We start from the raw sequence: 15,311 nt of genomic DNA, 5'->3' as shown, positions 1-15,311 counted from the left end.
AGCTAAACAAAATGCCTTCATTTGCATTTGGTTAATTACCAGTAAGATCAAATACCGTTCCAGTGTGGACAAACTTTAAAATTACAAACAATTTAACCTGCTTGTTGAACGTTTGAGTGGGTGGAAGTGTTAACCCAAGTGATGACCATCTGCAGTCTGACATTAGCAAGTGGAAAAGATTGAAGACAAAGGTGTCTATGATCATGGGAGGTAGTCATTAATACTTAGAAAACCGAAGAGCAGATGCTGTAAACCCTGCTGCAGAGCATCCTACCTCTCTCTGTTGAAATATCCTCATGGCAGTTACTTTTTCTGCATATATGTGTTTACCTGCTAGTTCTGCTTCTCTGCTTTATTAGACTCATTTTGTGACTTTTCTTTTTAATATTTTATTTGTTTATTAGAGAGTACAAGTGGGGAGAGGGTTAGAGAAGCAGACTTCCCACTGGGGAGGGAGCTCAATGTGGGGCTCGATTCCAGGACCCTGGGATCATGGCCTGAGCTCAAGGCAGACACTTAACCGACTGAGCCACCTGGGTGCCCTTCACTTTGTGACTCTTATGTGGATTATATGCTACTTTCGTTCTTCGCATTTTATGGGGAGTCTGTATTCTGTTTAGAGTCATACCCACACCTGCACACCTTAAGGATGAGCCCATAAATTCATACCAGTTATAAGTTTGCTTTCTTGAGCCTTCCTTTCTGTGATCTCCCTGGTACTTTTTGGTTCTTTTGGATGTCCCTGTTCCGTTCCTCCAGCCAGAGAGCTGGTTTTATTTTACCAACGACAGTGCCAAGAAGTGGTAGGGCAGAGAGAAAAGTAAAGCAAGTGCCATCTGCCCCACTTTGGGGGAACTACCGTTCCTCCAGTTAGAGAGGAAGCTTCCCCTCCCTCAGAATTTTAGGCTCCTGCAACCCTCAGTACCACCCCCGCAGGACTGTTTGATGGCTGGATGTGAGAAGATGGTGAAGTGAGGTTTTTGCATTCTTTTTTGGTGTTAGGAGACCTCTTTCCTGTTGCTTATCCAGAAGTAGACTTCTCCTGGAGCTCCCACCATCTTGCCAATGCCCATTTGGGGTTGCAGTGAGTTTGATGGAGGAGGCTAGAACTGGAGGGAAAACGTGCTAAACTCACTTCCAGTTCCCCAGCCCAGCTGACTCTTCACTTGTCAGAGTACTCACCTAGCGGCTGCACGCATTCTGGCCAGCTCTCATGGTTGCATTCGGCAAGAGAGAGGGGAGATGTGTGCTCGCTCCACGGTGCCTCAAACCTGTCTTGATATATTTTGGTCAGTTTTGTGCATCTTTTAGTTACGTCTCATTTTAGATCGTCTAAAAAGGGTTTATTTTCAGCCACATTTCCACATTTGTTTGTTCATATTGTTTTGTTAACATTAAGTTCAAGTCTTAGCAGGCACAGCCAATTCTATAGGAACAAGTTGTTTACTTTTATTTCTACTCCAAAATAAAAGGAGCTTTTGAATCAGAAATTCAGAAACTTGCCAGGACCTGTTTGGAAATAAACCTGGAGGATTTATTGTCAGTGGTTGGTTGTGCAATGTCTGTGAGAAGCACAAGAAGTTGAAAGACCGAACAAACTTGAAAAAGGTAGAACTGAAAAGGCTTATTTACATATCACGGTTAGAGACAGAACTATGTAACTTATTAAAGCCATGCGATTTCTGGCCTGGACAGTTCAGGGTTTAGAGGAGATGCTTGCTGTTCTGTACTGAAGCAGGGCTCTTTGCTTTCAGAGCTTTTAGCACAAGAAAGCTGAACTAGGGATTTTTGCAAGATGAGGGAAAAGCCTGTTTTACCACCTGATGTTCTAGATAAAGGGGAAGTGCTATTTAGTCATCATCAGAAGAGACTTTGAATTCAGGTAATAATTCAGAAAATCACAACATCGGTGACCAAAAGCCATTATTACAGACAGAGGGCATTTAATATCTTTGTAATATGAAGAGCATTTATAAATCATTCAGAAAATTATGAACACAGACATTATAGGACATTAGAGCATGTAGCTCTTGATCATGGGGTTGTAAGTTTGAGCCCCACCTTAGGTGTAGAGATTACTTTAAAACATCATAAAAAATATTATGAACATTCTAAGAAATTTTTTAAAACCCAAGCCAGAAGAATTACAAAGGAAATATAGATGGCCAGGTGGCACCTGGGTGGCTCAGTGGGTTAAGGACTCTGCCTTCAGCTCAGGTCATGATCTCAGGGTCCTGGGATCGAGCCCCGCGTCGGGCTCTCTGCTCATGCGGGGAGCCTGCTTCCTCCTCTCTCTCTCTGCCTGCCTCTCTGCCTACTTGTGATCTCTGCCTGTCAAATAAATAAATAAATAAATAAATCTTTAAAAAAAAAAAAGAAGAAATATAGATGGCCAGGAGAGAGACAGAGATAGATGTGTGTATATATGTTTCCTCAGTGGCAAAAACAGAAAGATATTAAAATAATAAATTAACATATTTCATCTATTGACTTGGTGAAGATTAATATAGGGTTTTTTTGTGAAGTCACTAAGCCAATATGTATCAATAGTAATTAGAAAAAATGTACACTTTTTGATTCCATAATTTTGCTTTCATGATGTATCTGAGAGAAAGAATCTGAAATGCAGAAAAATATTTGTATGCTAGGATTTTTATCCTAGCATAAATTATAATTAGAATAAAGTAGAAAACCATAAGTTCCATAAGAAATACGGAATAAGAAAAGGTAAAATTGTGGGTTCATCCATATACGTAGAATATTATAATTTAGTCATTTAGAAATCATATTTTCACCCATCAATAGGATTGGACAGCTGGGAGGCTCCACACAAAAGACTAAGGACTCTCATTTTATAAAAATCAATATTTTCAAAAAGTATTTGGTGGCATGAGAATGTGTCTGTAATAAAAGAATGCCTGAAAAAAATACGTTAATTGGTTGTCACTGGTCAGTGGGAATGGTTTTCTTCCTTTAGTGTTTTTTTAGCTTCTCGGTGTTATACATGTATGTTACTTTTGTATTCAGAAAAGTGCTTTCTTAAAATAAACACAATCCCCATGCTCTCTTGCTGAAAAAAGTAAGGTAACAAGCATTTCTCAAGAAAAATGAGAATTTCTAGGGCGCCTGGGTGGCTCAGTGGGTTAAGCCTCTGCCTTCAGCTCAGGTCATGATCTCAGGGTCCTGGGATCGAGTCCCGAATCTGGCTCTCTGCTCAGCGGAGAGCCTGCTTCCCCCCTCTCTCTGCCTGCCTCTCTGCCTACTTGCAATTTCTCTCTCTGTGTGTCAAATAAATAAATAAAATCTTTTTTTAAAAAAAAATTTAAAAATTAAAAAGAAAAATAAGAATTTCTCATACTCAGTATTTACTCTGACCTTTAAGTCCAGCTTAATACGGAGTACCAATGTACATCTTCCACTTTGTAAAGCTTTTCTGTTTTGTAATATTTCATCTACTTTTTAGTTTTATAACCTGGATTATCTCTGAAGCTGAGTCTTGTAAGCACAGTGGGGTGGGGAGCATGCAGGGAGATTCCTTTCTGCTTAAGCTTTATTGGGTTTTCTGCTGATAAAATAGAGTAAGGGCTCCCTATAGAATATTTTGCTAAAGTTGAATATTTTGAGAGGGAAATGTGCAGGTGCCTTCAGTTTACTCTGATATGTATTAAAAATAAAAAGGAGAAATGGATAGAAATGCTACAAAGTGAGTATATCAAAATGTGAATGGTGGCTGTAAAATTCTTTAAACTTTGCTGTGTGTTTTCAAAAAATTTTTTTGTTTGAAGATTTCATTTATTTGAGAAAGAAATAGAGAGCGCGCATGCGTGCACAAGTGGGGAGGAGGGGCAGAGGGAAAAGGAGATGCCGACCTTGATCCCAGGACCCTGAGATCATGACCTAAGCTGAAGGCAGACACTTAACTGACTGAGGCACCACTTGAAATTTTTTATAATAAATTAGGGGAGATTCTTGTGAAAGAACACCAGAAATTAACTTTGTTTATTCAGATAGTCAGTTTAGAATATTCATATGTCCAAAGAATACCAACTTCCATGTAAAGGCATTCTTTTAACTTTTTCCCTAATTGTACCACTTAAGAAGTTGTCTTTCTGTCTGTCTGTCTGTCTTTCTCTCCCTTTCTTTCTTTCTTAAGTTTTTGCTTTGTTTTTGTTTTGCTTTGTTTTGAAAGAGATACAGCTAGAGAACACAAGCAGGGGGAGTGGGAGAGGGAGAAGCAGGCTTCCTATGGAGCAGGGAGCCCGATGCAGGAGTCAGTCCAGGACCCTGGGATCATGACCTGAGCTGAAGGCAGACGCTTAACGACTGGGCTACCCAGGTGCCCCTGAAGTTGTTTTAAAGAAAAAGAGACAGCAAGAATTTTTAAGAAATCTTTTCTTTTAAAGGAATTAATAATTACAGATCACCTTGGGTGACCAGAAGAAAACCACAAGAGAAAATTAACATGTATTTTGATCATAACTAGATTTTGATAGGTTAGAGCCTGATTATTGGAACAACTGGATCTGGGAGGTGGGTGTGGGCGATTTTTTTTTTTTTTTAATGAAGAGAAAATAATATTCCAGTTTAGAGATGATTTTTGGGGGGTGCCTGGGTGGCTCAGTCAGTTAAGCATCTACCTTGGGCTCAGGACCCTGGGATTGAGTCCCACATCAGGCTCCTTGCTCAGCTGAGAGCTTACTTCTTCCTCTGCTTGTCACGCCCCCTACTTGTACACTTCCCATCTCTCACTCTGACGAATACATAAATAAAATCTAAAAAAAAAAAAAAAAAAAAAAACTTGAAAAAAATTAAAATGGCTATATAACCTAAAAGGCCTATTTTTTAAAATACAGTTAATGTATATATAAGTCATTTAATGGACTGTGATTTTCAGTTTCATTGAATTTTATTTTATTCAATTTATTTCTGTTTATTTCCAAAGTACAACAGAATTTTTCCATTGAAAATATTGCTGCTTGGGGCGCCTGGGTGGCTCAATGGGTTGGGGCCTCTGCCTTTGGCTTGGGTCGTGATCCCGGGGTCCTGGGATCAAGCCCCGCATCGGGCTCTCTGCTCGGCAGGGGGCCTGCTTCTCTTCCTCTCTCTCTGCCTGCCTCTCTGCCTACTTGTGATCTCTCTGTCGAATAAGTAAATAAAATATTAAAAAAAAAAAAAGAAAATATTGCTGCTTTAAGCTTTAAATGTTGACTATTGGCTCTGTTGATACTTTATTTTAGAATGCATTATTTAAAAACTTTCACATGTTTCTAAAGGAACAAGTGTTGTATATGTCTTGCTGAATTTTCTATTTTCTATTCTGAGTAGTTCGGTAGCAAAGAGTTCCAGTATAAGTATGTGCTGATCCCAAAGTCAGTTTGAGTTCTGCCATTTGAAAAGAGTAACATTCACAGAAATAATATATTATTTTTGAAGTAAGAAACTTGCCTTCCTTTAGGATATGGGATCTGTTAGTTATATTGAAATGTTTTCTTTTCTAGGTCATTCATGCCTGGCTTATTATTTCATCTCTGTTGTTGCTGTTCTTTTTCTCATTCATTTACTTGGGGTAAGTGGTGAAATACTTAATCTGGTTTTCAGGAATTAACTCTGAGCTATATAACTGTCACTTAAACCCATGGACTTTGTTGATGAAATACTCTTAAATTATGATCATTTCCATACATAGTTTGTACTTGGTATGCTTAAGACTGGTTAGTATTATAAAATATATATATTTTTTTTTTCATGGCTGCACTAAATTTCATTTTACAAAAATAACATCCTGTGTCCTAGCCATATGAAATGTATTGTGGATGTTTAATTTTTCTAATTTCAGGTATTTTAAAACTAGGGTTTCTTTCCGTTGTGGCATTTTATTTTATTTTTAAAGGTTTTATTCATCTGAGAGAGACCGTGTGAATGCAACAGGTGGGGAGAGACAGAGGGAGAAGCAGACTTCCTGCTGAGCAGGGAGCTGGACATGGGGCTTGATCCTGGGACTGGAATCAGGACCCAAGGCTAAGGCAGAGGCTTAACCAACTGAGCCACCCAGGCGCCCCACTCATTATGGCATTTTAAGTGACATGTTGCCTTTTTTTTAGTTTTTGTACTTACTTTTACAGCTATGACCGTGATACTGGTTTCCTATTTATATGAATGATACAGAGTTTTCTGCTAAAGAAAGCTCAACTTGAGAGAAAAAGTGAATTTAAAGAAAACTGTTAAATAGCACAGGTTGATAAAAGATATGGTAAAAATGTGAAGATAGGCTATGAATATCTAATCTGAGGGAATCATAATTCTGAACAATGTTTTGATGAAAATTAGTGTACATAAATATTTTTAGATTTCTGTTTAATTTTTTTCAGGGAAGTGTTTAAAACCTACAATGTTGCCATGGACTACGTTACTGTTGCACTCCTGATCTGGAATTTTGGTGTGGTGGGAATGATTGCCATTCACTGGAAAGGGCCTCTGCGTCTCCAGCAGGCATATCTTATCATGATCAGTGCCCTCATGGCCCTGGTATTTATCAAGTACCTTCCAGAATGGACAGCATGGCTCATCTTGGCTGTGATTTCAGTATATGGTAAAACTCAAGACTGACATTTTGTTCATCACAGAAGTACCTCACTGGTGTGTTTCCCTTCCTTTTCCAGTTATCTTGACTTAGGAAAGTGGTAACAGTTAACATCCCGTAGCTTTTCAGAAAATAATTAATTAGCTAGAGTATCTTTTTCTTATAAAGATTGCCTTTCTTTTTGAGTTGAGTTCTTTAAGAATGTTTTCTTACTGCCCACATTTTAAGCCAGTGAGGGATTAGTGGAAGGATCCAGACTTCTTAGAAGACTGAGGTTTAAATCCTGTCTCCACCACCAGCAGTCTTTGTGATGCTAAGAAAGAGTGTCAGACTCCTTGAGCTTCAGTTTCCTCATGTAGAAAATGGGCACAGTGCTTCCCAGAGGTGTAAGAGTTTAGAACCTATGTTGAAAAGCACTAGCAGAGTGCTTCACACACTTAAAATGCTGTTAGTTTTTAAATCAAAATTAGGACTTCCACTTTTTATAAGGCAACTTGGGTAGAATTATCTTTGAAAAATAAAACTTATTTGGGCCGTGTGAGATTCAAATTCATTAACAACCAGTGTCACATGGGTTCCAAACAGTCCCAGAGTATCCTTGACATGAAGGACAAAAGCCACTGTATAGGTGTGAGCTCTGTGGCTGTCACCCAGCATGAAAGCCAGAAAGGGATCCACTTTCCGCGGTCAGAGGTCAGTATGTGTTCTCCAGATTACAATTTTATCCCTATTCAAATGCTTACTAAAATGTCAGATGCCCTGGAGTAGAATCCTCACCATGCCCACTTATTTGATGAAGAAAAAGTCCATGGAAATAGAATTAAATTGGTTCTGTTCTTGTATTTGAGCAGTCAGTCCTAGAATTATAGCCATGTACTCTGTGTCTTTCCTAGAGACCTTAGGTGATTGGCACTTGATGGTTTACAGAGTCCTCGTCTGTCACTGCGCTGCTTTGCTTGGCCAACTCTGGCCCCCGTCCGGCCAGCAACTGATAAATACTTTGCAGTCAGAATATTACTAATAGGTTCTTCCGTTCAGTGCCTTTTTCAACAGCTACAGTTCGCCTTCCCCTTCAGAGGGACACGCTGTCTCTCTACCTGGGACACGCTGTCTCTCTACCTGTGGCTGCTGGTGGAATTCTTCCGCAGCCCTACCACTGCATATAGTTTTTGTTGGCTAGATCTTAACCACATCCAACTTTTTCCAGGAGCACAGATGGAACATCACATCGATGATATTTACCTCTGAAGAGATTCATTTCACATATTCATTGAAGACATACAAATATTCACACAGGAGCTCAAAAAAAAGGGGGTGGGCATATACCTGTACATTGTTCAAGGCTTTGCCACCCCAGTTGAATTCCTGAGAATTATTTGGTAAGCTGAGGGCTTCTGTATCTCTGACGCTGTGAGGAAATAGCAACAGAGCCTCCCTATACCCACAATGTTAAAACAAGCCCAGTATCTTTTAGGCCTTTTTGGGATCTGGAGGCAGCATATTCCTCATTTACAAATTTCACTTAAGCCTATGTATACTGTTACAAATTGGCCCGTCTTGAATTGGGGCCCCCTTCAATAAATGGCTCTAGAATCTGTCCAGATATAAGCGAACAGTCACTTCCGTCAGTGTCCCCTCCAGAGAATCACTCACTGTAGAAGCTCTAGCAGCCTCCTCTCACACCTTCAATCCCTAGACCGCTTGTGATGGTCAGAAGTTGCCCGTGGATTCTGGTGGGAGAAACTGCCCTCCTCAGTCCCATGCTGTACACGTTAGAGAAGCGGTTGCAGAGTGCATACTGAGCTCTCCTGGAAATAGGTTCTCACAGGTCCTGAACCTGTGAAGTTCCACGTCGTTCTTTGGGTCATGAAGGCAGCATTCTATAAGCCCAGGCCAGCTACCAGGGCCTCCCTGCTACAAGACAGAGCTAAGTCTGGCCCTTCCGGAGTATCACACCTAAAAGAAAGGTGGCCTCTTCTGTCCTCAGTCCCTTACTAGTTGACAAAGTGCTAGAGGAGCTCACCCCTTTCTTGGACCTGTGGCTACTTGGGGAGCCCTTCGGGATCAAGTGAACAGCAGTGGGAGTTTGTACCCCTCATGCACAACATCAGAATTACATGTGATGAAGCTTGCTTCCTGAAGGGCTCCTCCTTTTCACTGCCTAATCCAGACATCCTTGATCAGAGAGTGGGGTCCAGGGCTCAGCAAAATTAGATGAACTTCAGCGGGTCATCTTATCCTAGCCTACAGTTGGCTCCATCTGTGCATTTTTAAAGACTCTGGAGCCATTGCCATGGTTTAGTCATCTGGTTCCACCAATGACAGCAACAGCAATTATTTACCCAAGGTTTTCCTCTTTGAGGAAAATGGCTATGAGAACCTCTGGCTTCACAGATGCTCAAAATATATATCAAGGTTACAAATGTCTCTGTGTATATTAAAGCCACAGTACAAGCCTCACTTTCTCCATTGTGGACTTCCAGACATTGTTAATAGTGCCCTTCTCACCTGTAGAAGTATACAATGCTGGGCTCCTGACCAAGATTTCGGTGGGACTTTCACCGTTCCCACCAGCCTTGGGCTACAGACCTCACAGAGCACCATTGTGACATACTCAAGCAAGTTAAAATTTAATTAAATGAAACATGACATCTATCTATCATCAGTCAGACATCAGACATAAAGAGTCTGGTTCTATTTTTGTATGTTCAAAAACGAAAACGGTGCCTGTTCTGGAGGCGGCCACGTCTGGCTCAACCCAGGCTCCTCTCCTTCCATGTTTTGGCTGTGTGACTAGCACAGTGATCAACATTTAAGTGAAGATTAAATGCGAAAAAATACCTATAATACACTTAGAACAGTATCAGTAAATGTTAGCTGTTATTTTAAAAAATAACATATATAATCCTGTAAAGTTGTCAAGGCAGTACTTCCTGTGTTACTGCTAACAGACTTGAGATTTAGAGAGAGCAGGTGTTTGCCCAAGCTTCCAGCATTGGATCTAGAATCTGAATCCCAGGTCCAGCATTCTTTGTACTGCATTACAGTATTTCTCCCATCAGCACTTCTTCTTCCATACGTGATACAAATGATCATTTCTCCAGACCTTTGAGTTCCTTTAAAGTAAGAGACTTTTGTGTCCATGATTTAGAGGAGTGATTCTCAAGTCCCTTTTTACAACATCTGAAGATTTTTAAATTTGTCCCACAGGTTCTAAAATTTTTGAAACAAAATTCACTTTAATTGCTCTAAAAATAAGGTCGTTTATCATTTAGCACTTCTGTTAGGGGCAGCATGTCATAAAGCCAAGATAGTTACAGGACATGCAGCTTCAAACAGGTTGAAAAGCTCCTTATTTCAGAGCATGGCAAATCTCTCCTTTCTCATCCCAAACAAATCAAAGTGGAAGCAGTGAGATCAGAGATTTCTGTGTGTGTGTGTGTGTTTTATTATATTAGTGGTAGTTGATGTAATATTCAAGGAGACGTGACCACTTGCAGTTATGAGGGTTTTTTTTTAACTTAAATGCATCTGAATGATGGGGTTGGCAGCGTTAGCTGTGAAGTCTTCCTTCACAAATTTATCTACACCTGTTTTAATATTTTTAAATGTTTGAGATTTTCTGTACTTCTCTATTGTGAATTTTTATGGCACAGAAAATGTAAGAAAAATCACCGTTGATGGAAAGAGAATGTGGTAGAATCAAGAATAGTTTAGGCAGATTGCTCCTATTCTGAGTTTCTGTGTTTGTAAAAGAAGCCACTTTTCAGTACCACATGCATTTAGGATCTGATACTGTGAAGTGCTTTTGACAGAGGTACAAAGAAATACTAAAAGGATTTCATGCAAAGATTTATTTTGTTTTATTTAAACTTACTGTCCTTTAATTCAGGTTTCCCTAAGTAGTACATACACTATTTTTAAAAAGGAGAGGGAATGAGTCTCTGTTACTCTGCTCTTCATATTTTGAGAAATTCAGTCATCCCCTCTATTAAATTCCTCTTGTTGTAAAGCTTCCATCTGTGGCCTATAGATATGATTTGTTCAGAAATAGCTTCTCTTTGTTTTTGCTTATTGGAAGTTGACAGCTGCTCTAGAGTAGTTCTGTCTTGTCATTATCTCTGCCCTTTTTTTTTCAAACTCAGAGAAGACTTGTTCCTGGAACTCTGTGATGATACACTGTAAACTAACCAAATGGGCAAAAACCAAAACAAAATTTACACGGATCCTCTGTGTGGTTTTGTGTAGGTTGTTTTTTCCCCCACCAGTGTACCTCCTGTTTATTTCACATGGTTCAGCATCTTCCTGTGTAAAGAAGACATTAACCCTTTTCCCTTGGTTAATTCCTCCCTGACACACCCATTTGTAAACTTGGCCAATGCATTTTTGCAGACTTCTTCTTTTTTTTTTTTTTTTTTAATTTTCTCTTTCTAGATTTAGTGGCTGTTTTGTGTCCAAAAGGCCCACTTCGTATGCTGGTTGAAACAGCTCAGGAGAGGAATGAAACTCTCTTTCCGGCTCTTATTTACTCCTGTAAGTATTTTGGAATGATGTTAACTTACTACTCAGCTTATAATTTATAGGAACTCAAACAGATGTAATTATAGTCATTATTATACTTTCATCTTAAATGCATAACATTAAAAGAACGTCTACATATCCCTGTTTCCTTGCAAGCTATTGTCTTCCACCTGACGCTGGTTCAAGAGAGTTTTCAGTAGATGTAGAAATAGAAGAAATGTTTAGAGAGTGGGGAGCCATTTCTCTCAACTAAAATCTTATTAGTTACTAGGTGCCTGGGTGGCTAAATCGGTTGGGCATCACCCTTCAGCTCAGGTCATGATCCCAGAGTCTGGGGATCGAGTCCCACATCAGGCTCCTTGCTCAGCAGGAAGCCTGCTTCTCCCTCTGCCTGCCGCTCCCCCTGCTTATGCCATCTCTCTCTCTCTGTCTCTTTTTGACAAATAAATAAAATCTTAAAGAATAAATAAAATAAAATCTAATTAGTCAAGAGTTATTGAGCCATTTACTACAGAGGAATCTTGCCCTAACTTACCAAAAAAATTGTACTGTTCCTTCACAATGTGCCTCTTTTGGTTATTTTGGGATGCTGTTCTTCCTAATCATTCAGTACATATGCATTTGGGCATTGACCTTCTGCCACAGAGCACTGTGGGGGACATAAAGATGTTTAAGATGCTCTGCCTTACCCAGAACTCCTTTGTTTATAGTTTAGAGGTGAGATAAGACAAATGTATAAATAAGCAACATCCAGCATTGTTTCCAGATTCAGAGGAGGCACAATTGAAGTGTAAAGAGAGTTGAGAAGAAGGAAAACCTGGCTGGGGAAACAAAGAAGGCTTAGTGGATGAGATAGCATTTGTATTAAACCTTTTAAGGATGGTGGAATTTGGGGCGCCTGAGTGGCTCAGTGGGTTCAAGCCTCTGCCTTTGGCTCAGGTCATTGTCTCAGGGTCCTGGGATCGAGCCCTATATCGGGCTCTCTACTCACCAGGGAGCCTGCTTGCCCCTCTCTCTCTGCCTGCCTGTCTGCTTACTTGTGATCTCTCTCTCTGTCAAATAAATAAAATCTTAAAAAAAAAAAAATGGGATTTCAGCAAACACAGATGGAGGAGTTGATTCCATAAGTGGGCTTGTTGCAAAGAATGGCTTTGAGACAGAAGTGTAGGGCGTCTTTATCAAGTTTCAAGTGTTTAGATTGACTAGAACATGTAGTAAAAATGGGGGAGAGTTCTAGGAGGATGGATTTGGAAAGGCAGATTAGGGCAAGATCAGGGATAGCTTTGAGAGGCTGGTGTAGGTATCTGTATGCTATTCGCTGATCGCTGGGGAATCAGAGGTTCTTGAGCACAAGAGTTACGTGATCAGAGCTGTGGCTCCGCAGGCTTGCAGCATTATGCAGACTGATTTATGGGTGGTGAGAACCAAAGTAATGTCTAATAACTAAGCACATACTGTAGTAATCTAGGAGGGAAATAATGAGGGTCTGAACTGTGGTATTGTTAATGGCAGATCCTGGAAGAGGACTGATTGATGAGAGGTTGTACAGGTAGAATCAGTAGTTCTTAGCAACTGACGAGAGAAGTTTCAGGCCTGAAGGAAAAGTGATGAAGAGGGGTGTTGTTCTTGGTTCAGGAACGTTTCGTTTTGTCTGTGGCCCATATCTTCCTTAGTTGGTGGGACGTGTGAACCAGGTAGAAATGCCCAGCGTGCATTTAGAAGTGAAGTTCTAGTGCCTGGGGAAAGGTTGACCAGAGGTACAGAATTGACAGCGTAGCAGAGGCCGTTGAAGCTTCGGGAGTGGATGAGCGGTGCAACAGAAGTGGATGAGAAGATGTCAAGGGGAGAACTTAGTCAGCTCCTGTGCTTAAAGAGGGAGAAAATGAACAGACAACAGCAGTAAAGGGAAGAAAAGAAAATTGGAGTAGCTAGGATTTTTCACTTAACAGTATCAGGACATGTTTTCCATGTCAGCACGGGAAGAGGCTATACAGTATTCTCTAGGTACTCAGAAAAGGGTGTCCTTGTTGGTCTTCTTCTGTCACGAACAGTGACAGAGATCATCCGTCTTCGTGAAGTTTTTGGTATGATACGCTTTTAAAAATGAAATCGCTAAGTCAAAGCATGTATGTAAATTTTGATGGATCCAAATTGCCTCCTAAAAAGGCTTTTCCTTTAATAGTGTAAGGTACCACTTTCCTTATACCTTCAGTATTATGTGTGTGTGAAACTAAGAGGCAAAAAAACCCCCTCTTGTTTTATTTTGATTTTGGCTTATTAACTAATAATTATTAATGGGTATTTGGACTTTTTTCATTTTTTTTTTAAAAGCTACATATATTTCTTGTTTTGTTACTGGGTATAATCTTTTTTATATTTTCAAAATTTATGATTGCATAAGTAATGCATTAATTTGTTACGCTGGAAGAAAATTAAATATTGTAGAGAAAGCTGAATTTCACTGTAACTGTCATCTCTAATCTTAATACCTTACCAAGCAGTTACCCTGTTACTAGTTTGATGTATCTTTGTAGGCTTTTTTTTTTTTTTTTGCCTAATCTTCTGTTGGGTTATTGGAAAAATAGAGTTTCAAGAAGAACATCAAATGCTCTAGAAGAAGCCAAAGATGAGGACTAAGTAAACCATAGAGAATTTAGTGCCTTGGATGTCTTCGGTGACATTTAAGAGAACAATTTCAGTAGAGTGGTAGGGCTAGAAGCAGTCCTGCAAAGGGAAGGCAGTGTGTCTGTGTTTTGCTGTTGCTGGCAGTGGAAGTTATGGTATAGCCAGAGAACGGGTGGTGAAGGAGGGGAGGTTCAGTAAACATCCCCTACTACCGAGATGATTGTCACACACACACAGGGCAGTGGTGACCTGAGGGGAGAGCAGGCCTGAGGAAAGGTGTTTCCAGGAGACAGAAGATGAAACTGTGTCTCTAAGGCTGAGGGGAAGGAGCCAGTGGAGAAAGCCTTTGATGAGACCAGCAAGAAGGAATAGTTCATGGACCAAGGTTATCAACAAAGCAGGTAGACATTGCTCTCTGGGGTGCCTGGGTGGCTCAGTCAGTTAAGCGGCTGCTTTCAGCTCAGGTCATGATCCCAGGGCCCTGGGATCAAGCCCTACATGGGGTTCCTGTATCTGCCTTCCATTCCCTGTGCTTGTGCGCTCACACTCTCTCGCGCGCGTGGGCTCTGTGTCAAATAAATAAAAATCTTTTTTTTAAAAGATTCTCTGTATTTATTGGACAGAGGGAAAGAGACATCGAGAGGGGAGATCAGGCAGGGGGAGAGGGAGGGGGAGAAGCAGGCTTTCCGCAGAGCTGGGAGCCCGATGAGGGGCCGATCCCAGGCCTCTGGGATCATGACCTGAGCCAAAGGCAGACGCTTAACGACTAAGCCACCCAGGTGCTCAATAAATAAAAATCTTTCCAAAAAAATTGCCTTGAGAGTTCAGGAAGAGGAATTAAAAGAGAACAGGAAAGACTTGGAAGGAGGGAAGAGGAAGACCACAGCAGAAGGTAGTGAGTGGGACTTAATGAAAGAGAGAGGGAAAGTTCGGAGCACGAGGTAGTTGACCTTGTTTTCTTGTGGACTCAGTGTGAGATCATTTGGGGGAAGTGGAGAGGCAAGGTCTGTGCTTGTCTGTGGAGAAGTCTGGTCAAATGTTGGAAAACTCATTGTCTGGAATGCAAGGATCTTGTTTTGCTCTTTTTCCAATATAAATTTATTATCATGTGCTTCCTGTGTTTTTTGGCAGAAAAAAGGTGAAGTTTTGAACATTAACATTTTCCTCTTAATCAGCATTTGGGTGTGAGCTTCTTATGTGTTATTCCTGGAAATTAAAATTGACTACATATTTTATATTTGTGCATACAGAATGTTCCACCAAATGTTGATAGTAAATACTGAGTGGAAGTAACTTAAGTATCCATCTATGGGAATACTTTCAAATAATTACGGTACATTCATACAGTAGACAGTTGTGCAGCCATTAGAAAGAATGAGGTAGCCCTGTATATGTCCAGTTGTTTCTTGGGTTTTTTGTTTTTTGTTTTTAATTTTTATTTATTTACTTGACAGAGATAATTAAGTAGGCAGAGAGGCAGGCAGAGAGAGAGGAAGGGAAGCAGGCTCCCTGCTGAGCAGAGAGCCGGATGCGGGGCTCTATCCCAGGACTCTGGGATCATGACCTGAGCCGAAGGCAGAGGCTT

At 40.4% G+C, this 15,311-nt stretch overlaps 1 protein-coding gene and 1 long non-coding RNA gene across 7 annotated transcripts in view; one reads left to right on the top strand and one right to left on the bottom strand.

Moving 5' to 3' along the window:
• The window catches only part of PSEN1 (presenilin 1), a 70,206-nt gene that overhangs the window by 38,930 nt on the left and 15,965 nt on the right, over positions 1-15,311 (top strand). For all 6 annotated transcript variants that reach the window (XM_032345032.1, XM_032345033.1, XM_032345027.1 and 3 more), the window contains 3 exons: positions 5,499-5,566; positions 6,369-6,589; positions 11,015-11,113. In XM_032345032.1, the coding sequence (XP_032200923.1) occupies positions 5,499-5,566; positions 6,369-6,589; positions 11,015-11,113 (388 nt within the window). The remainder of the gene's footprint in view (positions 1-5,498; positions 5,567-6,368; positions 6,590-11,014; positions 11,114-15,311) is intronic.
• LOC116591791 lies at positions 7,584-9,156 on the bottom strand. The gene is made up of 2 exons (XR_004286164.1): positions 9,089-9,156; positions 7,584-7,822 (listed from the first exon to the last, which is right to left on the bottom strand). It is a non-coding gene; the product is annotated as an uncharacterized LOC116591791 (long non-coding RNA).

Source organism: Mustela erminea, chromosome 5 (assembly GCF_009829155.1).
Source record: "Mustela erminea isolate mMusErm1 chromosome 5, mMusErm1.Pri, whole genome shotgun sequence".
Taxonomy (NCBI): domain Eukaryota; kingdom Metazoa; phylum Chordata; class Mammalia; order Carnivora; family Mustelidae; genus Mustela; species Mustela erminea.
This window is presented reverse-complemented; position numbering and strand designations above follow the sequence as displayed.